This window comes from Cebidichthys violaceus, unplaced genomic scaffold, assembly GCF_023349555.1.
Source record: "Cebidichthys violaceus isolate CVI_PGR_0920_01 unplaced genomic scaffold, fCebVio1.0.p SCAF_28, whole genome shotgun sequence".
In the NCBI taxonomy this organism is placed as follows: Eukaryota; Metazoa; Chordata; class Actinopteri; order Perciformes; family Stichaeidae; genus Cebidichthys; species Cebidichthys violaceus.
The window spans coordinates 2,146,565-2,174,333 of NW_027176461.1; the positions used below are offsets into that span (position 1 = coordinate 2,146,565).

Below are 27,769 nucleotides of genomic sequence, written 5' to 3' on the forward strand. Positions count from 1 at the left end.
AGAATCTGTTTCTAACAGGAGGGGCTTTTGTTTGACTTTCAACTACACCACACACACGCACACACACACACACCTGATCCTGTCATCACATCACTGAAGTAGTTGGGGTTGTTCATTTGACTGTTTGTTATGTTGACCGTTTTTTACTCCTTTCTATGGATTCTGTTTTTATTTCAGGGAATTATGCATGGTATTTAACATTAGTTGAGTATTTTGTTATGTTTTGGTCATTTTTGTTTTTTGAGGGGGGGGGTGTCAATAACTAAATAAAGGAGACAATTTGAAGAAAAGAAAACGCTTCCTTGTGTGTGTTTAATTGGCGTGCAGCCGGTTCACGCTGTGAGGAGAAAGGGGGACCAGCGTTTGACGCTGAAGAGGGCGGGAGCTAAACTGTTGCTGACGTGGCCGTGCACCAATAGGAAGCCGGGGACGATTCGCACGTTGGTACAATTGGCTTAAAAATAAAGACGGCTGCGTCCACTGGGTTGCAGCGATGATTGGGTGAAGGATTGTGCATTGAAAATCATCAAGCTGGAGCTGCGTGTTTGTTAGCAGCCAGCCGGGACTGAAAGACAGACGATGCTGCAGAATGGTGCTTCTAGTTTCCTGCAGTGTTTGGGTGCGGGATTAGCCGCTACTTAGCTTTGTGTGTGTGTGCAGACGCTGGTCGCCCCAGAGCTGCCAGCCAGCCAGCCGCGTCAGGTGGATGCGCCTGCAGTGATCCAGGTCGCCCCTATGGATCGCGTCCATGGATGTCTTCAAACCCGCTTTGGACAACAGTTTGAGTCCCAAGGCGTGCGTTTCCTCGTCGGAAGAAGCAGAGGCAGATGTTTTTCGCTGGCCGAGACCGGATGATGGCATCAGCGCCGCGCCGGATGCGGCACCCGCAGCGCCGGGCTTCTGGACGGCCGTGTTCGACTACGAGGCGACCGCGGACGACGAGCTCAGCCTGCGGACGGGGGACCTGGTGGAGGTCCTGTCCAAAGACTCCCTGGTGTCCGGAGACGAGGGCTGGTGGACCGGTATGATAGCAGACCGGGTTGGCATTTTCCCATCCAATTATGTGAGCAACGGGAACGGCATACCGGAGGAAATACGGGACACCTCGGAGCAGCAGTACTCAGTGCCTCCTCTGCACCGTGAGTATCCCATTGTGCTAAACTAACACAGAGCACAGGGCTGCTGCTGCTGCTGCTGTGTGTGTCTCCCCCCTTGTCTTTTGTCAGAGGGCCAGAGACACAAACCCACGTTGAGAGTGCTGTGTCATGGTAGGCGCAGTGCACTCTGGTTGGCCTAGAAACAGGCTGGCCCAGGCATCCTCACAGCTTCTGGGCCGTTATTCATCACACTGTCTGTCAAACCCAACAGCCAGCTGTGATGCACCCCGCCTCAAATTGCAATGCACAATGTGCGCTGCATCCTCAGCAGAAGGATCATCTAACTGGACATGCAAGTCCTGTGCGTGCAATATTACCAATATATATTGTATCAAGCTATTATTAGGCTCTCTAAGGAAATACACTGGCGTGGTATGCATGCAATGTCATGGTGACATTCGTCGTGTTTGCACCAAGATTGTGCTGCAAGAGAGAAAAACATGTCAAGTTGTGCTTGTGGAGAAAACGCTCCTGCAGCTAAATGTGCAGCCAAGGCCTCTCAGACAGATCCAGTAAGCAGAATCAAAAGCAGCTAACATGCACTGCACTGTGGGGTCGAAAGTGAGAACACTTTGGTGCCAGCTGTGTGCAAAAGGATGCTCTTCAGCACCAAACCCCCCTCACAGATGATTACAGATCTCAAATCTGTGTATCAGCTTGAACAGGCAAATACAAGTTTCATTTTAAGGTGGAGCACCGTATGTTTTGTTGAACCACGCCGCCTCAGCTGTCTTTGTTGGCTGTCTCAGTCTTTGTTGGCTTTCATCTCCTCATACTCTGCAGCAGCTGGCCTATTTTCACATCCCATCCCACCTGAAATATTCATCAAGGTCAGTCTGCTTAGTAGACGGTTAGGAATCCACAATATTGGAGTTAAAGCCACAGACATAAAGGCTGCTGTTCACAACATCACACACACCTTTTAATGTAAACTCTTTCTTTCTTCCTTCCTTCTCCTCTCGTCCCAGCCTGACGTGAGGACAGATGCTCACACTTGTGTAATAGCAGGAGGGGTAGTTCCACCACGTCCTGTATTTGGGGCAGCGGGGTGGCTTAGTGAACGTATCCTTCAGCTGCATGACCTGGTTTTGAGATCCTTGTTAGCAAACATTTGCCTTCCTCAAGAGTAAAACCGTGACCGACCCTGACCTTTTTTTTTAATGTCGTGCAAAAAAATGTAACTGCCTTATAAAGACCAATGTTGAGTGATGAGATTGTAGTTGTTTTGTCTCTCTAAAGCTTTGTCTTCTATTCCTGCATCCCTCCTCAGTCCTGGAGATTGACTTCTCAGAGCTGACCCTGGAGGAAATCATCGGCGTGGGCGGTTTTGGGAAAGTCTACCGGGCAGTGTGGCGGGGTGCAGAGGTGGCGGTGAAGGCGGCACGGCGGGACCCCGACGAGGACCCGGAGCAGACTCTGGAGAGCGTGCGTCAGGAAGCCAAACTCTTCGCCATGCTCAACCATCCCAACATCATGGGTCTGCTGGGGGTGTGTCTGCTGGAGCCCAACCTGTGTCTGGTCATGGAGTACGCCCGGGGCGGGCCCCTCAACCGGGCCCTCGCTGGGAAACGCATCCCTCCGTGCACGCTGGTGGACTGGGCGGTGCAGATCGCCCGGGGCATACTGTACCTCCACAGCCAGGCCATCGTCCCCATCATTCACCGGGACCTCAAGTCCAGCAACAGTAAGATTCCCTCTCTCTTGCCATCCCATGGTTGTTTCTGCTTTCTTTTGAGAATTTCTGCCAAAATGATGCATGATTTTAGAGCCAACAGAACATAGTGAGCTCCAATTTTGATTATTTTAATAAGAATTATTCGTAGGGTTTGGTGATTAGTTTTCGGATTTTGTCCTAAAAATACTGGACAATAGCGAAAAATTCCAAATACAATTTCCTAAAGTCCGATGTGACGTCTTCACATTGCTTATTTCGTCTGACCAACAGTCCAAAACTCAAATATTTAAAGTTTACAAGTATTTAAAACGAGGCAGAGTGATTATTCCCTCACATTTGAGAAGCTGGAACTAGAGAATGTTTAACATTTCTTTTCTTGAGAATTGGCTTAAAATGATAAATCACTTCTCATAACGGTTGACAATTAAGTTTCTGATGATTGTCAAATCAATTCAACAAATTCTTACATTTTTTTAATTTATTTTTTTAATCATTGTAGATTCATTCTTGGTTTTTAGTCCAAACCATCTTTGAAACACCACTGTGGGTTCTAGCAGCTTCTGTACCAATCAACATTTTTGTCAAATGATAGGCTACACTGAAAACTGATCAATATTAATAATACTTGTTATTTACAGCAGTAGTCCTTTGTGTTTTTTGCATAGTTTCAGGGTGAAACTTTTATCAACTCAGTGGGGAATCAAGAAATTGCAGTATCATCAGGCTTGTGGCAAAACCTACAGTATCCTGTAATGGACTGTAATATAATTATGGATACTCGTGTTTCAGCCATGCTTTCTGGTACACGCTGTGATTTGCAGTGATAATAATCACTGTGCATAAAAGAGAGCAGAAAAGCAAAAGGAGTTTGCATGTATGTTTGTGGAGCAGTTGTAATCTTGCATTTTACCCAACTGGATCCCCTAAATCCCAAGCCTATTACTGAGGATTTGTCCAGTGCTCGGCCCCAGCCTCCTCCCTATTGGTGGCTCCGACTGTACACACAACCAGCTTCTTGCCTGCCATTGGCCCTTTCTCTGATGATCAGCTCAGGCGCTTCACTTCCAATAGGCTGCGTTAAAGTGTTAAGTCAGGCTAACCAGTTGCCATCCTGGGCTCATAGGGGAAAAACCCATGCCCTCTTCACAACACAGGGCAGTGCATCATGCCAGTCCACTCTTTTACTTTTACTTTTAATCCTTGCAAGGGTCTAATCCAGAGTTTTTCTTTCATTTGAGGTCACATTTAGGTTCTAAGAAGCAGTTTTTATGTGATTTAAAAAACAGTGTCATTATTTTCGAAGGGTTTTCTGGAGCAAAGAAGGAGTTCTCAGTCCATTATATATATAAAATAGGATATATTAGGACATAACAGTTAAAGAAATCTACATATGACCTCATTTTCTAGTGAAGTGGGTCTTTGTGTGGTCTAAACCACTTCGTTGAGAAACTCTAATCAGTGATTACAGAAGTCGCTCAGGATGTGGCACACTGAGACCCCACACTGACTCCACCCTGTGACGCATCACTGTGGCGATGAAGTGGTTGGTGGCGATATTATGAAGCTCGGTCCCTAAAAAAGACACAAAAGTAAACGTTTCTTTGCTGCATTTCTGTAGCATTTTTATTTTCTCCAAGGCTCATAAACTCTCTTTACAGCTTCATTTTCAGCCACATCAGCATTGTGGTTCTAGGGACGACAAAGACGGTCAGTCGGTCCACCAATTTTGTCCAGACTGAAGTATCTGAACTATTGGATGGATTGTCATTGAATTCTCTAAAGATACTCATCATGCCCCAATTCTTTTGGTGACTTCCCTCTTGCATCAGCATGAGGTACCCTTTTTTAAAGACGCTTTAACTGGCTGTAACCACTATGAAGGCCCACATTGGTGGTTTTGAGTAAAACAACAGCTTGATAAATTAACATTACTTTTGGTACACACAATTACTTCTAATAACTTTGGTGATCCAGGTCAGATTTTTAACTTGTCCAGTACTTTGTTTCATGACCAAATATCTGCAAAACTATTTACATTCCAATCAGCCTCAGATGTACTTAGTATTTAGTGCTAATTAGTAAACGTTAGCATGCTAACCTAAGATGAAAACTGTTATAAACATCAGCATGTTAGCATAGTCATTGGAAGCATGTTGGCACGCTATCCTAAGCTTTCATATCAAAGCATCCCGGTGCTGAAGTACAGCATCATGGTGCAGCTAGCATGGCTGTAGACACTATTGATTTCACTATTAATACAATACACCTAATATAAAAGCCTGGTTGTACACCACATCTTGATGTTTCATTTTCCACTCCTCCTGGTGAAACAGCGGTGGTTGAGGTGCACCAGAGACAGTTCAGAAAGGAGACTGAGAGCCGGCTTCTTGTATCTGTGTCACATGGGTTTTGTCATTTAACTCCAATGGTAGAAGTGAATGTGACCGATTCTTTTGCTCCATAGTCACCAAAAACAATATTGGACCCATTTTGTACAAGCTACATATCTTCAGAACAGTCTGACACTGAAACAGGATTTTCAGACAGACATGTCCAGGGAAAATTTACATTATTAGAGACCTTTCTCTGTCTCGGCAACTAACGTTTGCTAACGCCCAAGCTAGCTAATTTTGGCCATGCTAAATATGGCTGTTAGCAGTGTAAATATCTAGTTTTAGCAAAAGAAAATATAAATACATCATGCAAATATGACCCAATCTGCTTTTATCCATCCACACGACATTCACAACTTTCCAAACGAGGTGTGGGGGATGAGGAGGTGAGGTGAACACGCCATGACCACGCCCACTTTGGAGACAGGAAGTGTAAATACCAATTCACACCATTGGTGGAGCTTGTAAAGCTTTTGTACAGAACATCTGTACACCTTTCCCTGACTGTAGTTAATGTGATCAACATGTGACACTAGAGCGTGGACATTATTATCTTTCCATAAAAAAATCGTTTGGCAGCATCCAACAAACTCTACTTTTGCTGACGTGAACGTGGAAAACGCTAAATCTTGCAGCAGACCTAGTTGTAATTCATGCTTCAAAAACAAAAGGTGTGATAGCACCAAACACTTCTTGTATTTTTATTTGTAAGCCACTCAGTAATTTGTCATTTAGCAGTCTTAATCACTTAATCCACAACAATTTTATGTGGTTTGTACCTTCAACTATCTCTGCTGCCTCTCTTTCACACAACATGCCATTTGGTAGATGCTCTTATCTAAAGCACTGTGCATTACAGTGAGTGCATATGTTTGGCCTCAGGGGGGAATCAGCCGTGTTTGTCTCATGTTCTGCTTCCTGAGCTGCACAGGAGCAGGATTTACTTAAGCCACACGTCTGGGTTTAGGTTTCTTTAGAAAGTGCCTCTGTAGCATCAGAGCAGCAGATGAAGGGGCGCTTGATGTGCACCGCAGCCTGCAGACACACCCTCTCCACTGGGCACAGCCACAGCAGATGGCATGGCATTGTGGATCTGAATGGGGGAGAGAGAGCATGTGGTTAGGAGGAGCGCTGGTTTGTGCATGGTGGGTTGTTTTTTAAGAGCCTATCAGAGCAGATGGGTGTGTCACAACAGGCTATTTCTGTAGTTTAACTGTAGTATTGGTGTTTGTTTGAAATGTCCTGTTACTCAGTGAGATCATTAGCATTGATCAAGACCTGTGTTTTCTTTTTTTTTTTTATCTGTGCTTTCTGCTGTTGTAGTGGCTCACTGTCTCTTCATTTCTCTTTTTCTCGACTCTGCTTTTATCCTTCCAATCCTTTCATCATGGCCTTTCACCAACCGCACCCTGTTTTTGTTCATCCACCATGTTTTTGCGTTCCCACATGCGTTGTGTTTTACCTTCCCCAACGTTACAATCCTTGTGACGATGACCTGCAACCTTTTTACTTTACTGTCAACCCACCTGCCAACCTGCATCCTTCCCCCCACCACCACCACCACATCCTCCCAACCCTCCTCCCCATCCTCCAAACAACATCCCCACATCATCCTCCCGCTCCACCATCCCCGACCACCTCAGTCCTGATCCTTGAGAGGGTTGAGATGGAAGACCTCAGCAACAAGACTCTGAAGATCACAGACTTTGGGCTGGCTCGAGAGTGGCACCGCACCACCAAGATGAGCGCCGCCGGCACCTACGCCTGGATGGCTCCCGAAGTCATCCGCTCATCTACGTTCTCCAAGGGTAGCGACGTTTGGAGGTGGGCAGAGGACGAGAAACAAACTGCACCAGGTGGTAGAAGTGGTCTGAGAAACGGCAGACCAAAGAGAGAAGCAGCACAAGAGAAAGTCCAGCTCTGTTGCTGTAGTAACAAAGCACAGACTAGATGAGGCTAAAGAGTACATGTAGCTATAAATATACATTCAACATTTACTTTATCCGTGCAGCACGAAAGTTTGTCTTGTGTGGATTTGTGTTAACACAGTCTGATACAATGCAGTGTGATATAGCACTGCATATTTCAATTCATCTTTTTTTTTTCTATTTGAAGATTCAAGACTTTTCTATTCGTCACATGCTCGTACATTAAAAGCAGTGAAATGCAGGTTGGCATACTCTTGAGTCTGTGCTGAACAGGCTAGTATGCAATAAATGAATAAAGAGTAAAGATGAGGAAAGTAAATATATAGGATGAAAAATTCAAGATGACACAATGTAATATCTAACGTGTTGAGCTGTATGTTGGCTACATATAGGTGGTCTTTTAGTTGAAAATGCCAAAACATTTAATGGCTTTAGCTTCTCAAATGTGAGACTTACTCTAACATTATATAAATCTTTTGGGGTTTGGACTGCTGGGAGTACTAAACAATCAATTTAAAGACATCACCGTGGACTCTGAGAAACTGTGACCTTTCTAGAGAGCTAACGATTCATGGATTAATTTGAGAATATCAGCAGGTTAATAGATAACGTGAATAATGTCTCGGCTCGAACTGCAGGTTAAACCCGCTTTAGAACACTGGAGCTAATTGGCTTTTGCTCTGTACATGAACCTCATGATGTTTGGCAACTTTTGAAATACGGCTCTTCCTATTGTAGGACCACAAAAGCAAAGATGACGGAGCATATGTGAATATCCTAGTATGTGATTCATTGTCACAGTGCAGTGATGCTTTGGTGGTATGAGACAGTTTGCTTTAATCCCATGTGTCATTATTCTCACTTTTCCTCTCTGACGATCTGTTGTCTTCACACATGCAGTGGCATTAACTGTCCAGCTCAGCTGCTCCTGACTGACCGTTGGGTTTCCCTCGTGAACAGGATTAAAGTGTGATCAGTGAGGGAGAGAAGAAAGGCAGCATTCATTATAACAGTAATGATAAGAAGACTGATGTCTTTGGGAGTTACTCCGTCTCCCTAATCGATGCTTTTACTAGGGATGAATGTCATAGATGTTTTTTTTCATTGTGATTATATAATTGTAATTAATGTTGCTGTTAGATTGCTGCTAGCTCAATACAGCTGCCTCCCTTTGTGCGCTGCGAGCAGGTTTTTGACCGCAGTGAAAATGTTGTTTTTGAAAGGCTAAACGCCAACAAATATGGATTGAACCAGAATATTTCACTAGATAAGACTCAAAATCTTTTTTTTTTTTCAGTACATTTTGAGTTTTGGACTTTACAACGCTCTGGAGTTATTGGAAATGTCTGGAACAAAAATTCAGAATTAACAGAATGAATAGACGTTTGAAAGTTGATTTTGAGTTTGAATGTTAACTATTCAGTACAGCCGTAGCTTAAAGGCAAGTGTAGAATAAAAGTTGTTCAAATGATGATCCTAAATAATTTCAATGGTTTGTTTTGACTGGTTTTATCGCCACATGATGGTTTGCATTGGACAACACAGAGTCTGAAAGGTTCTTTTCTTCAAATGCTACCACTTACAGTATATCCAGGTATTATTTGATCCCTGTCTGATGTTAAGTTGCTCACATTTGCTAGAATTGGGTTCATTGATTGATAACAGGACCAGTGACCCACTAGGTAACTATAAAAAAAAAAAAAAAAAATCCATAACTCTCTTATCTTGACGCACTTCTTCCTGGTCTGTTTGATTTGTTGCAGGTCTTTTCCTCACAGTGTGTCAGTGTGTGGTTTTGGCATTAGTCTCGTGTATCTGTTAGCCGCTGCGCTATTTTCTTATTTTGACCTTTTCTGTCTCACCTCGGTATTTACATGAGTGCAAAATAGTGCCATTCTAACTCCCTTTTGACATTTCTTTTCAAACCGCGTGCTTTGCTGTAGACTCTCACTATTCAGCAAACATCCTGCTTGACATTCATATATTCACCCACACATTTGTTTTCAAAACAAGATTGTCAATTGTGCAATATTAAAATAGTATTTACAGATTAATTCAGCACCTATATTTATGTTTTTCTCCCTTTTTTTTTTTTTTTTTTTAACGATAAAGTTTTGGCGTGCTGTTGTGGGAGCTGCTGACAGGAGAAGTTCCCTTCCGTGGTATCGATAGTCTTGCAGTGGCTTATGGCGTGGCAATGAACAAGCTGGCTTTGCCCATTCCCTTGACCTGTCCTGAGCCCTTTGCACGTCTTATGGAAGGTAAGAGACACTAAGTACTTTTATGTTCAAAACAAAAGAATCATCCTCCAAATTAGATGGAAATGATTTGAATTGTGTCCAAACATTTTGTACCAGAGAGCCACGGGCAAACATAAGTGTCTGTTTATGTGCCAGAAAGATACCGTTGAGCATTTATCATTAAAGTAGTAAAGAAAAGTAAGTTAAACAACTGCAGCTAGAAAAGCCTCTGAATTCGAACCGAGTAGCATCGTATAAACAGAATATTTGATGACTTTCTGGAACCATTTGAAGGTCCAAAATAAATTTTTGCTGAGGCAAATTTGGCTCAAGGTTTTTTGAGACCGTTTCATCTTGTGCCACAGAATGCTGGAGCTCAGACCCTCACTCCCGGCCGCAGTTCCCTTTAATTTTGGACCAACTGACGGCCATCGAAGAGTCCGGCTTTTTTGAGATGCCAGCAGAGTCCTTCCACTCTCTGCAGGATGACTGGAAACTGGAGATCCAGGAGATGTTTGATCAGCTAAGGACCAAGGAGAAGGTAAAGCTGAGACATTCTCTACTGACATACATGGTGGAATATATTTGTATTGGGACGTTTAAGGTTGGGAGTTTCACAGGTTTCATTGATTTTTGTTCTCTCAGGAGCTGCGATCGTGGGAGGAGGAGCTGACCCAAGCCGCTCTGCAGCAGAAATGCCAGGAGGAGTCGTTGAGGAGGCGCGAGCAGGAACTGGCCGAGCGGGAGATCCACATCCTGGAGCGAGAGCTCAACATCATCATTCACCAGCTCTACCAGGAGAAGCCCCACGTGGAGAGCCGGCAGGGCAAGTTCCGCCGCAACCGCCTTAAACTCAAGGATGGGAACAGGATCAGCTTACCTTCAGGTACTGCAGACAAACTGCAGTGTATGTCAACAGTATGCACAACATATCATCTGGAATATTGGTCATCATAATAATCAAGATTTTTTTAATTTTATAGATGTAAGCTATAGAGGCCATTACCTACTTGGACATCATCTTCATATTAATAATACTTTTTATCTCATAAACATGTCGCACAACCTCCAGTTTGAATTGAACTTCTTTTATCAGTGGCAGTACCTCAAATAGTGTGATGTCATCAATATCAAGGAAACTGTCAATCAAACCGTGATATTTGAGCTTGTTGGTGTTGCCAAGCCTCGTCCCAACAGTTCACGTCATTTGATGAGCTTCCTGTCCAGCTTGTAGGCTGTTTAGGTGACTGTCAATTGTAAAATGCATAAACTAAAAATGTAGATGCTGTGAATGCAGGAAATTTGTCATTGTAGATGGGAAATGGACCTTTAGCTAAGCTAAAGTGACTGCACCAATAACATGGCAGTGCCTGAAATTCCTCAAATACGTTTTAGAATCTCCTTCCAACCTCTCCGGTCAACGAGTATGATTCATGTTTAGCTGTGCTGTACCATCATTGCTTTGGTATATTGTTGCTATGACTCCCCTGCGTTGGGGATATCTGCCAACATTTGAACAAATCTTGTATTATTTATGCAATTTGCTTATTGTTATTTAACTAGAAAGTTAAATACAGCATCTTTAGATGTTGTTATTATTAGATTTTGTTATCATCATATTCCTAATTTAATGTGTTGTGTTTTTTTTTTTTTTTAATCCTTATTTAGATTTTCAGCACAAAATCACAGTGCAGGCATCTCCCTCACACGATCGGCGGAGGAGTTTGCTCAGCAGCGGTTCCAGTCCACCGAGCAGCCCGCCGATGCTGTCCCGTCTGAGAGCCATCCAACGTAAGCACCGTCGCAATGTTGTATTTAAAATTGTATTTGATTTTATTGATCATTATTACCATGGAGCACAGAATGTGTGTATTCTCCAATGATGTCTCAATTAAACGTGGTTTTCTCTATTCAGTTATTCATTACATTTCATTTTTGCCCTTGATATCCGTTTTCATAATGTTTTATTTTTCCAGTCACTCCAAGGGAGGGATACACAGCCTGGGGTCGCAACACAGGTTTCCATCAGGATGAAGACGAGGGTGAGAGGAAGGGCTCCAGGAAAAAGGGCAGAACCCGTGGGGATGGCCCGTACAGGGAGCACAGCGCTGACGCCACGTGAGTCCAGAAATAGTTCCACTTTCTCCAGATATCCTAAATGTTTTCAGTTAATGTTTTTATGCCTCTGCGTCAATGACAGCTGTAGCAGGAGGCGTCATGTTTTCAGGTTGTCCATCTGTCTGTCTGTACGTCATCCCGTCTGTCTGTATGTTTATTTGTAAACTATAAAAATATCTGTTTTCCATCCTTTTTAACCTGACAGTGTGAAGCCTCCCCATGAAGGCAGCCGGCAGCGGTCCTGCAGCGCCCCAAACCTTCGCAGATCCCCGAGACACAGTCCAGCAGTGCCTGGAGTGCCAAGCCTTGTGGAGATGGGTAAGCAGGGCCAGCTCCCTCTGTCTGACATACAGTGTGCACACTCCACATGATAACACAGCTGCAGTCTAAAGATTAACGCAGCGGCCGGCTGGCTGGGAAAACATGGAAGGAGGAAGCGAGAGATAGATAGTTCGCTCACACATGGCTCTTAGTGGTTGACCAATGTTTGTGGCTGTGTGACTGTAAACAAGCTGATCCCGAAAAAAGAATCATGCACACTCAGCAAAACAAACTTGGATACGGAATTCAGGCGACTAACTCGTTGCAGGCCTTAAGATTTCCGGGGCTTGTCCACTGTGTAATATGAACTACTTTCTCTCTGTGAATATATCTACAAATACTGGTTTTCTATGTATCGGCTTCAGTTTGTCAATGATCCTGTTTTCAGAAAATGAAGACTGCTGCTTCACTACTGAGCCAGGAGCAGCACCTGGTCAGTCCTACCTCTGCATCCCCTTCCACAAGGAGGGCCACACGGCTGCTGCTGACGCAGATGGAGACGAGTACTGCCCCAGCGGCCAGGTTCCAGGAACACCGCCATGCAGGAAGAGTCCCGGTGGGGGCCGGCGGTCTGAGCTGGTCCTGCTGGGCTGTGGAGCTCTGCTGGCAGCCGTCGGACTGGGCTGCAACCTGCTGACTCTGGCCCCACCGGAGGAGAGCATCAAATCAAGATGGGAAGGTTTCTTCCACAGAACAGGGGGCCAGAGGCGGAGCACCAGCCCCCCGACTCGCAGACTGTTCCGGCGGGAAAGCCCGCTGAAACCCTCGGCGCCCTCGCTGCCCGAGCGAGGCTTGCCCTCCTCTTACACCCTGCTGTCCTTATCATCGGTGTCCGACTGCAACTCCACCCGCTCACTGCTGCGCTCTGACAGCGAGGAGCTGTTGGTCTGCCGCCCTGGCTCACCGCTCAGACAGCATCCGGCCGTCCAAACCCCGATCAACCCGCTGGTCAACACCCAGCTCGAGAGCTTCAAGCGTAACCCCCGGCAGTCTCTCACGCCCACGCATGTACCATCCGCCCCCAGTTCCTCACGTAGCCTGCGTCGAACACCATCAGACGGTGCCATCAAGAAGAGCTGCCCTTCTTATAATCTGGAACCATTGCCAGAAAGAACGGCATTAGAGAATGCAGGTAAAGTCTGGCGTCTTTTTTTTAATTCTAACATGTGCAGACATAGGATTTAAGGTTTTTCAAGGTTGATACTTAATAGCCTACAGATGTTTTTTAGTTTATATGACATTCAGTTCCCTCATAGGACGGCCTCAATCATACAGTATTATTGGTGTGCTTTAATGGTTGAAACCCGATATTTGATAAATCACTGATATTGGCACGATAACAACCAACCAAAATATTTCGGTCTGGAAATATTGTTATTCTTCTCTCTTCCTCTTAACAACAGGCTTCAGAGGTTTAAAAGAAGACCGTCCAGAGGTCCCCCGGCTCCCCGATCCGAATCTTGTGTTCCCTCCAACTCCCCGTCGTCGCTGTGCTCCTGAACGCCCCAAAACCCTTGACTTTGTGGCCCGGCCTCGGCCGTCACCACGGGCGCACTGCGATAGGTTTTGGGCGGACGCGAGGCCCAGGGGAAACGGACAAAGCCTGGGTAACGGGGAGTCCCCCGCTCACACCTCCAGCACAGAGACTCCTCCGACTGTGGAGTTTGGTAGGGACCCGGCGGTCCTGCCCACCCCCATGGAGGCCCCGACGCCCTACTCCCCCCGAAAGAAAGAAAACCTGTTGGATCGGCTGGATGAGGTACAGTGCCGGGATGGAACCGTGCCACTCTGCAGACCGGAGATCAGCTTTCCCAAAGACTCCCCTTACCGCTACAGACCTGGATTCTGGTCCTAACTCTGCCCCGTACAGCCCGTCACCGGTCCAACACAAGGAGGGACTGTCCCTGCGGTTAGCCTTTGGATTCTCACGGTTCTAGGTCAATTAGCAGTGATGGAATGAATCTGTTCTAGCTTTAATCAGGACTCAATGGGGGTGGCTCACCTTTCCACATCTACAATATTGCTGTTAAATTACAGAAAGTAATTTACTGTGAAGTTTTTATCTCACATTTGTTGTATTGCAATTTGTGATAACGATTCTCAAATTTGGCCTCTAAGAAGTATTTTAAGATACCCAGGTTTTGCATTAGAGTGACAGAATTTTCTTGATTTCTCTCACTAAACCAGAAACCATTCAAAATGATTTATTTAGGAATAAGCTACCTACTTGGCTTTATGGCAGAACGGCATCGACAGTTTCACAAAGCTTTGCATTCTTTTCTTTTTTTTATTTCAAGCTTGAGTTCCAGATTGTGCATTCAATGAAGTGCACTTTTGGAAAGCGTCATGAATGTAAAGCTTCAGGTTTTTTGATTATCCGTAACGTGTCGGTAAACGCATCTTGTTATTTGAACTCCTACATATAGTTTACTCTCCTGTGCTGGTGGCTGATGGATTTCTGTTTCGTACCGAGTACCTGTCATCACCAATCACTTGTACACAGCAATATCCCAGGAGATGGAGACGGGGGATGTTGTTGTATAATATGAGCACCTCCTTTTTAACCCGCCCCCGTGTCAGTACAATAATGTCTGACACCGTCTTGAGCCTTGTACGGTGAACTTCACTATAAAGAAGAATGTCACTGCTGCATCGGGTTTGAATTGGGACCGAAATACTGTCAGGAAGTCACAACCAAATATATGAGAGAATTAAATTCCCCATTGAGTCCGTTCTTTGTTTGTGACCCTGTCAGAGCAGCTGGTTTGGATCCCGAGCCGCCAGTTGAGAATCATTTCTCCCAAACTAAAAAGGGAACGTTGTGTTTGTAACTCTGTAAATTGTCTGCCTCATAAGTTGTTGATGAAGATAGAATGAGGGATGTAAAGTATGAAAGCAACAAACTGTTGAATGGCACACAGGTGAAGCAGGCCCTGGAGGCGTGTGGAAGTTCATTCCTGATTATTTATATTTATTTAATTGTATTTATTGATTAATTATTTTGTATTTATTTGATTTATCTTATTTATTTTTATAATTCATTGCATTTGCCTTGATTTTGTTAATGTTCATGAATGTTCTTGGAGTTAAATGTGGCTTCAAACGAGATGGAGCCACATTTTACGTGCTTCATATTGATTTGTCAGTTTCACGCATTTTAAATAATCAGGTTGTTGTTTTCAACATCTTTAACAAAAGTGCGACTAGTTTCAATCCTACTATGCTGAATTAATATTATGAAGTGAAAATATCAAACATTCCCGATTTCCAGCATCTCAAATGTGAGAATTTGCTGTTTTTGTTCATGTTTTCTCTATTTTTTTGTTTTGAGAAAACAAGCAATTTGATGACTACACAAGCTTAAGTGAATTGTGATGGGCATTTTTTTAATTGAAAAAATAATCAACAGATTAGTCAAAAACTTAAATAATGATTAGTTGTCGCTAATTCGTAGATCAAACAATCAAAAAAGTTATTTAACTGAGCTTAATGCATGAAAGCTGGTCTCTGCACATTTTTGGTTTCTGCATTTGACTTGTGTTTGTCTGGACTAGACTGGGATTGTTTGAAGGGAATTCACATTACTGGAGGAATTTCAGGAAGTGCCAAGTTACTGACGCAGCCACCTGTTGACTGTCAAATGTGTCAGGAGCTAAAAAGAGCTAATTAATGATCAATTATTAGAAAATACAAACATGACTCTGGTCTTCATGCCTGTTTCTCTCTTTTAATTTTCAAATGTTAAGTGGCCTCTCAGCCTGGCGGACGACATCCTCTGAGATTTGATCCGTCCTTATTCCCGAGAGTGACCCAATGTATGTGTATACGCAAATGCTTTTTTTTTTCTTTTTTTTCTCTGAGGACTGTGCAGAATGTGAACATGCTCGATGTACAAACACAGTATTTCAACTAAGAGTGCTAGTTGAAACAAAGCTTTCTTGTCCGAGGTGTAGCCAAGGTGTCGTTATCTGTCTGAAATGTTACCACGAATAAGCTGATGGACATTGTTCAAGTTGTGAATAATACTGACTGACTTGTATTTGCACTGGAACACACTGATTTGAGTAAAATCATAGTAAACAATCCAACTGGGTCACCTTTACTTTTATAAAGCTCTGTGTTTCCTCATTGAATTAATGTGTATGAAATCTACATTTTTATAATGACAATGAATCAAAAGAGAGAGGTCGTTCAAGCATCTTTCAGCTAATTTTTTTGATTTACGGCCCGAAACTTTACTGTTTTTATCTGTTCTGTTTCCTGTCCAGGTAACTAACGCAATAAGTTACCTTTCTGACAGAAAGGGTTTATTTGAACCCAAACCACAATCTTTTCCAAAACCTAACCAAGGAGGTTTGATGGCTAAAATGAAGGAGGTTTCTGGCAAAAAAGCCCTAAAGGCAAACTTCCCCCATGTGCGTAAGTGACTGGCTGCCATCTTTGTTTGGCTCAGGAAACACGGTTACTTCTGCATTGTGACGCCACGCTTCAGTGTGTAATTTTCATGGAAACTCCATGACTCAAGTTATTACTGGAGCCTCACCATGGCAGCTACCTAAGGTGAAAGGGTACAAAATCATTTCAGTCACTTTTGGTTCACTTATTTATTTACACATGTCGCCTTTCGGGAACATAGGAAATCCACTGCTTCATCACAACAACAAAAAGTACTTCAATCAATAAACACATTTATTACACGCATACCTTTACAATAAACATACAGTATTTGTTGATACAGTAATGCTGTGAATGAAGTGCTTTGTTTTGGCATCAATAAACACAAACCGCTTGTCTCTGCATTATATTTTTCAGGATTTATAGAAAGTAGCCTATTTACATGTTGTGATATGTCTCTTAAGTTCACACTGCAATTAGCACCCATGTGCGCTTGATGTTCTTGCCTACAGCTAGAAACCTACTTAATGAAAGCACCTTTACTTCAGATATAATCGAGAGTATAAAAAAAAAAAAGTACTTTCAAAATCAAAGTGTGTAGGTGGTTGTTACTCATTTACTCTGTGCCATTGAAGAGACATCTTGTGCGAGGGCACGCGCTAATTTGCAGTTACACTCGCCTGCAGACATGCTGGACTCACTCTGTGGAACTTGTTGCTCCTGTCTCTATCACAAGTGTTGGCCTGTATGTGCAATGTTTGGACTGGCAGTGCATCAGTTTGTAATGGTTAAAAAAAAATGCTTGGGATGGATTCATACTCGATCAATTTGGCGGTTTTGAGACAGACACTCAGCATCAGGTGCGATTAGAAAAAAATAAATAAAAAGAAAATGCTTCAAGCACACAACAATGAAGTTCAATCACATAACTGGCAAACCGGATGTTGTGCAAGGCAAAAGCAAACGAATATCTTTTCACACCAAGACCTCTGACTCATGGTGTGTAAGGTCTGGGTGGCACAGAATTGGGCTGAAATTAGTGACGGTTGAGAAGTCATCAGACAGCCAGTGCTTATGTCGCCTCTTTCTTTTCCCTTTGGGCATTCCGGCGAATCTTCATCTCTGTCAACTGGATGTAGCGGATGGCGTTGGTGTCTGGAAAAACAAAGACAGGAAAAGGCTGATTTATTTCCCGCTCCGACAGGAAATGGTGCATCAATATGCACATAAATCCTCCATAAAGTGAACTCAGTGTGACATAGTAAAGTGGATGCAGGAAATAACTTTTGGAAATGTTTTTTCAGGAACTACAAATAAACATGTTTTTGTTTCTAGATACAACACCATGCTTTTTAAAAATAATTTATTCTACATGTTTTTAAAAGGGTCTCACAGAACCAATGCTGGCAAACAATTATGTTATCAAGTGCAGTTATTGAGCAAAGCACTCAATGCAAAAAGATGAACCATCTGAAGAAAAAATGATTTAATAAAAGAAAGAATAATTTATCATAGATGTTTTCCCGAAGGTGAAGAATCCAACCTTCACATTTAAAAATGGATGTTAATTAGTCCTACTCTAATTCTCTGAACAAACTAATTAGTCTTTAGTTGATCTTATTCCATCTTGTGAATGGCTCATTGAATGGGTAGAACATGGTCTCAAAAAACATTTTACAAGGCAATATATATTTAAAATAACCAACACGTAGTGACTATCATAGGACTTAATCAGGGTTTCTTTAATCATTTAAAAAACACATACATGTACGATAGAACTACAAAAGAGACTACATCACAACGGTATTTATTTTGTAATAATCAAATGGGACACTGAGGGACACCAGCAAGAAGCTAAGTTTGTTTTGTTGTGTTTCCCATAGCTATGGTTCCTAAAATAAGGCCTTGGAACCGCTGCAGGTCCCCGACAGGTTTCTAGGAGGTCCCCAGAATATTATAACTTCTTTAGAAGAAGAACATAAAAGGTAACCCTGAGGAGTTTTTGGCCGCTTGTAGTGATATATGGTTACAAGCACGCAGATGACGCAATGTGCATACGTGCCAATGGTCTCACTTCATTCCGCTATTGTTCAGGTGGCAGTAACATGCAAAGAAGTGTAGCAATGCACAACCAAAGGCAGGGAAGAAGCAGACTGCAAGCTAGTAGACATGAACGTAAACAACGCAGATGAATCGGCTCCGTAAATGATCTTTGAAGAAGGTTTTTTAGACCTCAAAGATACACACAATGTGTTTTGGTGAGTAAGACTGAATGTAAACATACATTTTGTTTGTTGACAACAAAACTGCACAGAGCACCTTTAATAAGAGGTTCCACTGTCACGGCTGCAAACAGCTCTATTCTCTAAACATCGTTTTTCCTGCCAGTCAGTAGCTTGCTATTCCTCTCCTGTCCTGCAGTGGTGCCAAGTGTTTCCCACCGTCAGTCGAGTCGTCACCTGACTTCCACACCCACCTGCACACCTGTTTCCAATCCCGTAATTAGCTCTCCAGCATATGTGGGCACAAAACTAATGTCCCCCGTTTTGGCCTTAAGCCCTGAACCCTCAGGGACCTAACTGATGTCACCTGTTAAATGTTTGAGTGTGAGACTTGAAGTGGTTTAAATATGAATGGGTCTGCACTTTGCTGCAACAAATCCCCTTACCATATAACATCATAAAATGTAAAAAAAAAAAATGTACTACCTTATTTGAACTTCTGCTTTATGAGATGAGCGGTAACTGTTAAATAATTTACTTGTTTTTGTCAAAACAGCATCAATAACTAAATTAAATGTTTGATGAATAAATCTGTGTAATATAGTCTCTGCTTTAATGTGTTTTTATGTTCCATCTTTAACTTGATGTTTCTAAGTAAATGTAAAATGCCAGGCTGACCACCCATGTGCCGTCCTCTTTGTTTATCTTTTTATTTTACATTTCCGGCTTCCACGCTTCCACTGGTAACCCTGTGTTTAAGGTCATATTGCTATGAATTGTGGGTAATTCCCTGAGGCAAATTCTGCAGAAATAGTAGACTTATGGGAAGTGTTCATAAATAATGGCTGAATTCCATTTATCTGCTTCAGTTTCAGGGTTCTGGTATTAGGCATGCTGGCTCACTGACATCTCTTCTTTTCCTACTACGACAAACTAAAATGTCTACTATGAAAAGGGCTTCTGCTATGCATTCTATTGAAGCTCTATTTTTATTATGACATTGCTGGATTGTTGTCACTCTGTATGTAAGCATCATTTTAATGTTGTAGTCAGGTTGTGCTAATTCTAACAACGTTATATACTGTTTGGCAGTTTAATCTATAACAATGCATGATTTTTTTTATGTTGATCCTATATTTTTGTGTCAAATCCTAATATATAAAGTGACCAGTAACTATAGCTGTAAATATATTCAGTGGAGTACAGTATTCCACTCTGAAATGTAATGAAGGAGAAAGTGGCCGCAAACCAAATCAAATCCCCAGGCGTGCACGTTTGTTATTAAGAACACCATTGAGACGGCACTCAGTCCTGACCTGATGGTTCCTGTTTGTGTGACTCCTTCAGGTAGTACAGGGCCTTCTGGAAGTCTCCTAGGTGGTAGTAGGCCACACCGGATCGGTACAGAGCCTTGAAGTTCTTCCCTTCCTTGTAAAGCACCTTCAGACAGTATTCCTTCACTCGCTCGTAGTTCACCAGCTCCATTTGCAGCAGGCAGGCTGGCGTGGGGAAAGAAGAAAAAGTTACTGATAATAATGCCCGAGCCAACGTTTGAATTTCATTATACAACTGAAGTGCTGCTGTGTGTTCTGTCAGGCAGCAAGCAAGGACGGGTTCTTTGGTTAATTCTTGAATGTATAACAAATATAATAACTGAATTTGCTGAGGGGTGAATAAATATACCATCAATATGAAGTGGATATCAAAAGAAAGTGAGGCGGATAGTGGGGTAAGCCTGAGAATGACTCATACTCATGAATCATTCATGAGCTCAGGACTGTTCCCAGATTCTTTCTCTGTTGAAAATACAGCAGATACGTGTAGTGTGTGTGTGTGAGTGTGTGTGTGTGTGTGTGTGTGTGTGTGTGTGTCTGTCTGTCTGTCTGTCTGTCTGCCTGTGTGCGTGTTTTTGTGCGTGCGTGAGTGCGTGCATCTTACCGGCCAAGCTGTTGTAACACTCCAGCTCTGCGTTCTCCATGGCTCCCTTCTGCTCATCCGTCAGCGTGGTGGACTTGCTCATGGTCGGCAGGAGGGGGGACGGGGGCTTGGAGCCGGTGTCCGGATCCCCCAGCACCCTGCACAGCCCCTTGATCTCCAGCAGAGCGCGGTGGTACTTGCCGATCGCCTCTCGGTACTTCTTATCCTTGTAGCACTGGGTGCCTTGGCTCTTGAAGTCCAGCGCCCGTCTCACGACGTCGGCTGGCTCGTTGAGAGACGGTTGTTTGAGCATGGACCCACCATGATGCCGCTGCTGCTGGAGCTGCTGCTGGTACCTGGCATCTTTGGTCCGGCTGCTGCTGCTGCTGCTGCTGCTGCTGCTGCTGCTGCTGTTGGGAGGCTGAGCGCAGTGCTGCAGCCTCGGGGAGCCGCCGCCGTTGTCGGTGCGGCCGCCTCTGCCGTCGTGCCCGGCCTGGATCACGCTCATTTTCGTCGTTATTATGTTAAAGCTGCCCTAGCACCTGGCCGTTAAATTATCTGAGGACTCTGGAGGATCTCCTTCACTGCATCCTCTCGGCCGCGGCTAAGTCTTCTCTGTGCGCAACCCCTGCGCGATGCGCGCTCCTCCGTTGCAGCCTGTTCTCGTATTTTTTTTTCTTCCCTCCGACGAGCCGATTGGTCGATACATCTAAAGCCAGTGGTCCTATGAGGGTCCTCCAGCAGGAAGAGGAGAGGGATTGATTTCATTATCAGTTTATTTGGAGATAATTCCATCATCAGTTTGTTTGCAACTGGACCCAATATCTTATTATTCTAAACCGGATTGATTGTTTTGTTTGGAAATTCCAATCAGCCTTATTTGTTCTGAATTGACAAAAATCACATTTTTATCACAGAGTTATTATTTTTTAATTTATAATTATTTTCAGTGAAATATGATTTACCTTAATACAACTTAATATATGTTGTGTTCTTTATCTTATGTCTTATATCATTTTGTATTCATTATAGCCAAACAAAAGCCAAATAAATCATTTTTTATCGGAGAATGTAATTATGAATAATGGCTCATTTTATCAGATGTATCTGTGCCATCTATGGAGTTCCTTTTGAAATTACAATATTTCATCCCCCTCAAACTAAATACGTTCTACAGTAAGAGGAGCATTAGAGGACCGTGAATAACAACCCCCCTCCCTCCTTACACTTAAATATCCCTTTCAGTCTCTCGCCCTTATCTCAAATCGGAGGAATGCAGTCATCTCCACTCAGATGAATCAGTTAAAGATCATCCAGCCTGTCGTCTCTCGCCCGAGCAGCCCGCAGCCCGCCTCACCCAGACTGCTCGCATTCTGCGCAGCCGCTTTAGGACACACTCATGACAGACTCCAGTCCCTAATGACAGGCTATGATGTCATTCAAACCGGGGTTTATTCGGGGTAATGTCGTTATGGGCCTCTATTATGAAGAGGGGAGCAAGGTGATGAGTACGGCCGTCCCTTTTGCCCTGACAAAAGAGCTTTTCATGTCGACTGCCATTTTATCAACAACACTGTGTGTGTGTGTGTGTGTGTGTGTGTGTGGTTCGTGTATTCACCGTGCTTAAATCCATCTGTCCTGTCACAGTCACAGGGCAGTAAACTCAGCTGTCTGGGTGTGTCTCTGGAATTTCAGCTCTCTGGAGCAAATGCTGCTGATCAGAAATAAAGACCACGAACCATGAAAGCTGTTACATTTCACTGATTGCGTAATGCTCAAACTGATGCTTGTTGTTGCAATACCACGCGCCTTTAATTGGGACCTAGATATAGGCATGTTGTCGTCGTGAAGGATGCACTCATGCATAAACCTTTTCCTACGTCTCCAATGTAAATATATATATATATATATATATATATTTTTTTTTTTTTTTGAAAGTGCAGATACAATATTTTTAAATTTGGCAAAAAAAATACAAATCATTTAGATTAATGATGAGATTGTATGTGTTGCATGTGTAGCCCATGGGGGTATAAAATAATAATATGATAAAAAAATAAATACGGTAAAAATAATAACAGTAGTGTCTCTTTCAAAAAAAAATTCTTGTTTATTAAAATTAATTAGGGACGCTTTATTCGTGCCCTTTTATTCCAATTTAACTAATTAAAACGTTAAGATGACGTCATCAAACTACGACCGGAAGCATAACAGAAGACGTCTTTTTTGTGAGACAATTTGTTTACATCATGGCGGCGGTGGATTTCAGAGGTAGCAAAAATCGGTGGTTTATTATTTGTCAGTTATCTTTGCTGTATTGATATTTAATACAGCAGCGATATTCTCTTGAGATATGCTGCTGCGTAGATTTGCTGATGACAGGTTCCAACTATATTTGTTAGTGCTAGAAGCTAACTTTAGCAACGATTAGCTTCTCCTCCGCTTTTATTAGCATGTCGGCTAACTTAGCTAATGTTGACTATCAACAATAACTGTCACTACAGCTTTTTAGTTAAGATAACACTAACGTTACTCAAGGGTTCAGCCGTTATTAGATAACAGGGGAGAAATCAACTGTTTGTATCTGTATGTTATACAATATAATACTACATGGCATTCTATTCATTTGAATTTAATACTGGTATAAAACTGAAATACTTCCAAACAACAGCAAAGGCAATGGGGACAATTGGGGAAAAAATGCAAAGCAAGGTTTGACTTGATTTTATTCCGTCATAAGCAACATAAAGATAACACAAAATATTCATAAAACAAAACAAAAAAAGCTTTTAAATGTGAAGACCCACCTAAAGAAATGTGTTGGTGATTAAGCTCGTCTGAGATGCTTACTCAGGTCTTACAGTCCTGATGGCAAATTCCTGATCAACGCTGTTGTTCAATATCCTCTTTATTAGCCGGACATCATAACCGGATAATGATGATGATGTGTATAACATTAGTGCCTTCTCCGTCCATCCCTTAAAAGTGCTCAGCAAAATCCTACTATCATTTTGAACCTCACACACAACCAACGTAAAAAGATAAACCTGCCCTCAGCTTAGGACGTTTTTTTGTTCAATTTGCAGACAACCTTCTCGGGATTTCCTGGGTGGACAGCGGCTGGGTACCGATTCTTAACCCTGGAAATGTACTGGACTACTTCTCTGAGAGAAGTAATCCCTTCTATGACCGAACCTGTAATAATGAGGTCGTGAAGATGCAGCGGCTTACTCTGGAGCATCTGAAGTAAGTCCATTATTTACAGTGCAATTTGATGCTATAAATGCATATGAATAAAAGGAATGAAGTGTCACATTGATCTAGAGTGTTGTCAGCTCAAAGACGATACTGAATGCATTGTAAGATTCGTGCAAATAAACAACACCAACACAGATATTGCAGTTATTAATACTTGTTCAACCAAAAGCAAACATTGTTTCTGTCTTATTGACAGTCAGATGGTGGGAGTGGAGTACATTCTTCTTCACGCTCAGGAGCCAATTCTTTATATAATTCGGAAACAACAGAGACAGTCGCCAACACAAGGTGAGCAGTGTAGTGTCTGATTGCTACTGATGCTGAACAAAGTGCATGTATATTACTGTTTAATAATGATACATTTACTCATAAGCAGCCTGATGAATTGGAGTATCGATGATGCAGCTGACCACACGTGTCCTCCCTATTATTATTATTATTATTATTATTATTATTATTATTATCATTATTATCCAGCTGCAGAGTATATCTTTTTTTCATTTAAATGCCAGATTTGTGATTATATGAGCTAATGGCTGTCACACAAAACGTTTTTAGGCTCTATTAGGATATTATTGCCACTTCCACTTTGTTTTCATCTTCCAGTGATTCCTTTGGCTGACTACTACATCATAGCAGGAGTGGTGTATCAGGCCCCAGATCTGGGAACCGTAATCAGCTCCAGAGCGGTGAGACTTTATAGTTTGATCCTCTAAAATACACTTAGAGCAGTGTATTATATAGGTTGTTCATGGTGGATTTATATAACACAAAAATCCTGTCACATGAATCTGTTTTAGCTATCTGCTGTCCATGGAATCCAGTCTGCTTTTGATGAGGCCATGTCATATTGTCGCTATCACCCATCCAAAGGGTACTGGTGGCACTTCAAGGACCAGGAGGAGAGAGGTTCGGTTTTTGCAGTTCATTTTCGTGGTAGTGTTATTCAAAGCGGGATAGTTCCTGTAACGAGATCACAGATTTTAAAAGCAACAGGTAGTGAAGACTACAAAAGCCAAAGTTGTGGTGTCTTGCAATTCCACGGTCTTAGTGAGTTCAAGTTTAATATGAGCAAAAGTTGATTAACTTATTTTTTTATTTCTTTTTTAGAAAAAAACAAACCTAAGTCGAAGAAGAAAGAGGAACCGAGTTCCCTGTTTCAGAGGCACCGTGTTGACACGCTCCTTTTAGACCTCAGGTCAAAGTTTCCACCAACATTCTACCAGGTACAAGTTACACCGACTCACAACACTTTTTCATGTCAAACGTTAGAAACACCTAGAAACACAAATCTTTTCACATTAATGTGATTGCCTCTAATAATGTTTTTCTTTCTGTGATTTCAGCCCAAGCCTGGTGAGAAGCCAATTCCAGGTATGACGTTAAAATATTTTAATTATATTCAGATCCTGAAGTTACTTAAAAAATAATGTCAGTGGACATCAGTGCTTAATGCTGATAGAGCTGTAAATGAGGTTATATTATATGGTTTTGCATTTGTATTTTGTGTGGCACTTGTGGTATTATTATTATTATTAATCTTGGGTCTATGTATAACTGTCAGTTTAACATTGTCTCAACATTCAGAAATTTAACACGTGACATCTAAATTTCAAAGTAGAGATTCAGATTTTGATGATGTTGTGAAGATATATCCACAACTTTTCCTCTGATTGCATGCTCTTGTATCGCAGTTGAGGTGAAGAAAGAGCCGGAACCCCCCGCAGAAGCTGTTAAACAAGAGGAAAGGGAACCTGCCACAAAGTCCTCCGCCCCGGCTCCGCCAAGCAAACCGCCTCCTGAGAAGAGAGCAAGGCTACAGTGAAGAAGAACAGTTCTGCTTCTCACACTCTTGGAAGATGGAGCAAGGAAACGTAGAGTCCTACAGCACTAACCGAAAAACAGCATGGGAGTACTTTTGTTCCCTTTCGAAGATGAAAATTTGATGATCGTCTGCCCCTCTGCTCATTCGATCAGTTTACAGGAGGCTAAGAATGAACTGGCACAAAAAATGCCAGTTGCTTGTCTCCGTGCCAGTACTACTTTTACATCGTAACCTAAGTCTTGTGCACGTGATAAGCTTGGCATCGTGGACATTTCAGGCAGCTGTGCTACAAACAGGGGTTGACTGCTTGATGTCAGCAGACATTTAGCAGTATTCACCGAGGATGAGGTTTTTTGATGATGAGCTGACATCAGCGTCGGTGTCGGTTTACTGTCGACATCAGCGTAATATTTGTGTTGTAATCATTTCAGAGGACAGTTTAGTTCCTGGTCTGCTTTACAGGGTGATGTGTCAGAATGCATCATCTCATCTGTAAAGCAAAAAGCTTCTTGACTTCAGCACCTCTCTTTAGTTACAAATACTTTCATCTGTTGTTTTGTAAGGACTATTTTGTGTGTTTTTGTATTAAAACGTATCAGCTACTATATCCTGTTTTGTTTTTGATTGTTGACAAGTAATAATCTTGAGTCTCATTTGAACAGTGTCATGATCTGAACAGAATATCTATCTATCTATCTATAGATATATTTCAAAGGCAAACATTGTACTTTTTACACCACTACATGTGTCTGACAGCTGGAGTTACTGGTTCATTTACAGATAAAGATTTTACATTAAAAGCGTATAAATCACAATGCATTGTAAATAATGAATGCAGTGATTACCAACCTTTTAAACTGGTGACCCCTTACCAAATGTCTAGTTGAGACCCCTGTCACTTTTCAGATGTCTATAAGTTGTTAACAGTTCCATAAATGAGATATTTCACCCCTAAAATGCTGAGATGGTTTCATTCAAGCTCCAAAGACACACTTATCAGTATTTCACAAAAAGGCAAAGATTAGGGAACGGAACAAAAACAAATGTGTGACTTTATCTTGACTTGTAGGATCTTTCAATATCAAACTACCAACCCGTGTAATGTTTATTTAGCTGTATTTGTAATTCTTGAGTGCTTCCATTACGGATAGTTTTTGGTTTATTCCCTAAAATCAGAAAATTGAGCAGCAAGTGAGTTAGAAAATGGGAGAATGTGTCCAGCAGGTGTCACCATTTGGTCATATTTGGTCCGAACTCCTAATTGCCCGATGATGCGTTTGATTTCATGCATTTGTCTTTTTAGTCACTCGGGATATAATATTATTTCACCAAGGGAAAAGAAAGAGGGCAACAAAAAGATTTAAAAGCACAAAGCAAGGTGCATATTTTCTTTTAGCCGTTAAATAGCTGCTCCCATGGTTACTACCCATAGCCGGTAGCTACTCCCGCTACTACGTATTACGGAGGCCACGAAGAAGAAGTTTCTCGCAGGGCGTGGTGGGATAGCAGTCTCCTCACGGTGGAGGACTGAGAACAGTGCCCCAGCTGGCTGGCTAGCAGCAGCAGAAGAAGAAGATGGCTGCAGAGGGGATTCTCAGGCCAGTGTCTGAAAACAACAGAGCACCGTTTGTCATGTTCAGCGACGACTAGCCAGCGTGTCACCCCGGTTCCGTCCGTATATTCGTCGGAGGGGATAAGACAACATGGGGTCGCAGACTCTACAGATCCTGAGGCAGGGGGTCTGGGCTTCAGTCACAGGCGGATGGTACTACGACCCCGATCAAAACACATTCGTCAACGCTTTGCATCTCTACATCTGGCTGTTTCTGCTCTGTTTCCCCTTCACACTTTACATGGTGAGCCGTGCTGCGTTTAACCCATTTGTAATCCCGTTGTTTGTGTTTTTGTCTTGACTGTTGACACCGTTAAGTTACCGAAGCAAAGGGTCCGTTAAGGTTATAGCTGCCACGGGGATACTAAACGGGTCGGTCTCTGTCTATTATCTGGAGCGGAGACAATGTAACGTCTCACTGAACTTAACGAAACGTCACGGAATATTTCCACGACACTCAAAAAAAACGTTTCGTCAAAAACAAAAAAAGGTTGACGTAGTTACACATAGATACAACCTTATTTTTCATGACACAAATGGCAAAAAAAAATCTGTAAATGGCTGCCCCCCCCCCCCCGAAGTGAACCGTCCACCACATAGATAGGACCAGACTGCGCTTTTGTGTTAATTTCTGTGGTGCTGTTAAGATCCGTGAAGATATTATCAGTCGATTCCACTGTGTCAGGCTGTAATCAGTGAATTTAATTC

At 42.6% G+C, this 27,769-nt stretch overlaps 4 protein-coding genes across 5 annotated transcripts in view; 3 read left to right on the forward strand and 1 right to left on the reverse strand.

The window, feature by feature from the left end:
- Nucleotides 1-545: 545 nt before the first annotated feature.
- On the forward strand, nucleotides 546-16,445 carry map3k9 (mitogen-activated protein kinase kinase kinase 9). The gene is made up of 11 exons (XM_068721644.1): nucleotides 546-1,139; nucleotides 2,428-2,841; nucleotides 6,869-7,049; nucleotides 9,266-9,414; nucleotides 9,759-9,934; nucleotides 10,039-10,279; nucleotides 11,062-11,184; nucleotides 11,370-11,511; nucleotides 11,717-11,829; nucleotides 12,221-12,964; nucleotides 13,236-16,445. Exons 1-11 carry the CDS (start codon nucleotides 749-751, stop codon nucleotides 13,685-13,687), a joined length of 3,126 nt encoding a protein of 1,041 aa, XP_068577745.1. The 5' UTR covers nucleotides 546-748; the 3' UTR covers nucleotides 13,688-16,445.
- LOC137880331 (tetratricopeptide repeat protein 9A) lies at nucleotides 16,428-21,036 on the reverse strand. The gene is made up of 3 exons (XM_068721654.1): nucleotides 20,388-21,036; nucleotides 19,766-19,948; nucleotides 16,428-17,382 (listed from the first exon to the last, which is right to left on the reverse strand). The coding sequence occupies exons 1-3, from the start codon at nucleotides 20,872-20,874 to the stop codon at nucleotides 17,300-17,302; spliced, it is 753 nt and encodes a 250-aa protein (XP_068577755.1). The 5' UTR covers nucleotides 20,875-21,036; the 3' UTR covers nucleotides 16,428-17,299.
- Nucleotides 21,037-22,563: 1,527 nt separating this feature from the next.
- med6 (mediator complex subunit 6) lies at nucleotides 22,564-26,054 on the forward strand. The gene is made up of 8 exons (XM_068721653.1): nucleotides 22,564-22,637; nucleotides 23,453-23,612; nucleotides 23,821-23,912; nucleotides 24,231-24,313; nucleotides 24,425-24,533; nucleotides 24,735-24,850; nucleotides 24,971-24,998; nucleotides 25,319-26,054. The coding sequence occupies exons 1-8, from the start codon at nucleotides 22,616-22,618 to the stop codon at nucleotides 25,447-25,449; spliced, it is 741 nt and encodes a 246-aa protein (XP_068577754.1). The 5' UTR covers nucleotides 22,564-22,615; the 3' UTR covers nucleotides 25,450-26,054.
- A 970-nt stretch (nucleotides 26,055-27,024) lies between these two features.
- The window catches only part of pcnx1 (pecanex 1), a 32,593-nt gene continuing 31,848 nt past the window's right edge, over nucleotides 27,025-27,769 (forward strand). For both annotated transcript variants that reach the window (XM_068721640.1, XM_068721641.1), the window contains exon 1: nucleotides 27,025-27,305. In XM_068721640.1, the coding sequence (XP_068577741.1) occupies nucleotides 27,153-27,305 (153 nt within the window). In that variant the 5' untranslated portion in view covers nucleotides 27,025-27,152. The remainder of the gene's footprint in view (nucleotides 27,306-27,769) is intronic.